Genomic DNA, 2,181 nt, shown 5'->3' on the forward strand with positions numbered 1-2,181 from the left:
CTAGGCACAGCCACAGGATCGGATCTGACAGGGGCTCACACACACTGCTGTGTGGCACCACTTGGCAGCCCTCGTGGTGGCTGTGGCAGTGGTTCCAGGCACTCTGTCACACTCTTAGCTGCCATAAATCCTTTGTGCCCTGTTGCCACTGTCTGGACTTGGAAGTGTTTTCTGCCTTGGTCCCTGATGGTTTTGCTCAGAGATCCCTGTCCAATGTCAGCACTCAAAGACCTCCTCTTCTTTTTTCCCATAGTGGTGAAGTTATTTTTATTGCCCAAAATAAAACTGTGTTTTTTCCAGCAGGCTGCCAGAGTACCTGGTGAAGAGCATAACCTGGCAGACCCTCCAGGCTGTGAACTTCTGCCACAAACACAATGTGAGTCCCCTGAACAGCTCTAATGATGGCTGGAACATGGCCTTGGAGGAGAGGGAGTTTCTGTTGGCATTTTCCTGATGACAGAGCTTTCATGGGATGGAGTCAGATGGAATTTCCTGTTTTCAGACACATCTGAAATATCAGTGTGTACTCACAACAGCTGCATTTACTACCACACAGACCCTTTGGGTTGGCTGTCAAGGGGTGATGTGCCCTAGGGACCTTGGACAAGCTTCCAGCTGGAACAGGAATGTGTCCTTGTGTATTCCCTGGGCTGTGCATTACAACTGGCATCTAGGAAACTGCCTTACCAGCTCCTCAGCTGAGACCTGAGCAAAGTGCTGCTGACTGCACAGAAAGTCCTGCTGTTTACAGTCACAGGTCTTGAATCATGGCATCAGTGGAAAGGTTTCAAAGCGTAGACACAATAAACCCATTTTACAGCCCCTGCTGGGCCTTCTGGAGGGACACACCAGCTGTGTGCTTGACACATATTTCAGTGGGGATGCTTTAAGGAGCAGCGAAGGAGCAGGAGCCTTTTTGAGCAGTTCTTTAGGCAAACTTAGCTGTAATTGTCTTTGAGTTTGATCACCTGCCAATGTTTGACATTTCAGAGTGGGGCAGGAGGTGGCCCTGGAATGGTGTTTTGTCTTTGCTGAGAGAATTATGTCCAGTTGAGCCACAGGAACCTGGCCATAGGTCTGTCCTGCTTCCAAGATTTGTTGGTTTACATCTTTTCTCTGTTTCCTCACTCAGTCTGAAAGATTTAGACCAGAGGGAACAATGAAATGCTGCAGCCTGACCTGCTGTAGATCACAGATAATGAGGCTTTATGCAACTGCCCTTTTTGGAGCTCCTTGACAGTGATTTAATAAGCAGCATTTCAGCACTTCAGTCCTCAGGAGGAGACATGATAATTTACCAGCAGCTTAGCTAGGAAAGTCCAAGGTATTTGCACTGAGGTGATGGTGGGGGAGAGACGAACGAGCAAGACCATGGTGAGTGGAGTAGAGCAAAAGAAATGAAAGTTTGATCAGATCTTTGCCAAGCCCAAATTCAATAGTTGTGAAGTCAAAGCCACCTCCCAAGAATCACAGGATTGCTGCTGTTGGAAGGGACATATCCAGCCCAGCCAAAAAAAAAGCTGAGCAGGCTGCTCAGGAACTTTTCCAGTCAGGATTTGAATATCTCCAAGGCTGGGGGCTCCACAAACTCTCTGGACAACCTGTTTGTGTGTCTGGTTGCCCTCTCAGTAAAAAAAAGGTAAAATAAATTGCTTAGGTTTAAGAGGAATTTCCTGTGTGTCCAGTTTGTGCCATGGCCTATCTCCTTACACTGGCACCACCAAGGAGAGTCTGGCTAGGTCTCCTTTACTCCTTTCCATCCCATTTGTGGCCTGAGCCTCCTTTTCTCCAGGCTGAATGATGGTCTCAGTTCCCTCATCCTCTCCTCGGATGTCAGACACCCCAATCCCTTCATCATTTCAGTGTCCCTTCACTGGATTCACTCTGCCATATCTTCCCTCTGCTGAGGATCCCAAAGCAGGACACAGAACTCTGGATGTGTCTCCCCTGTGCTGAGCAGAGGTCAGCACAGGTGGGACTGAGCTCTGGCTGAGCAAAATCATGTGCTAGCAGCTTCCCAGCTGGCCCTGGGAGCTGATTCCATGTTGTCCACGCGATACAGACTGTGCAGCTGAAGCTGGGAACCTGCAGTCTCATCCCAAAGGAGGGGTATGGGCAGGGGATTGTCCTGTTGGCAGAACGTGGCTTTAGCTGCTGTGAGATGTCCTTCCATCTCCTTCA

General features: G+C 49.1%; 1 protein-coding gene across 1 annotated transcript in view; it reads left to right on the top strand.

The window, feature by feature from the left end:
- Positions 1–2,181, top strand: part of CDKL1 (cyclin-dependent kinase-like 1 (CDC2-related kinase)) — a gene marked incomplete at its 5' end in the record, with an annotated part of 8,752 nt that overhangs the window by 2,560 nt on the left and 4,011 nt on the right. Inside the window, one exon of the mRNA XM_009078705.1 lies at positions 304–376. Within this exon, the coding sequence (XP_009076953.1) occupies positions 304–376 (73 nt within the window). The remainder of the gene's footprint in view (positions 1–303; positions 377–2,181) is intronic.

This window comes from Acanthisitta chloris, unplaced genomic scaffold (genome assembly GCF_000695815.1).
Source record: "Acanthisitta chloris isolate BGI_N310 unplaced genomic scaffold, ASM69581v1 scaffold1627, whole genome shotgun sequence".
Classification (NCBI taxonomy): Eukaryota; Metazoa; Chordata; class Aves; order Passeriformes; family Acanthisittidae; genus Acanthisitta; species Acanthisitta chloris.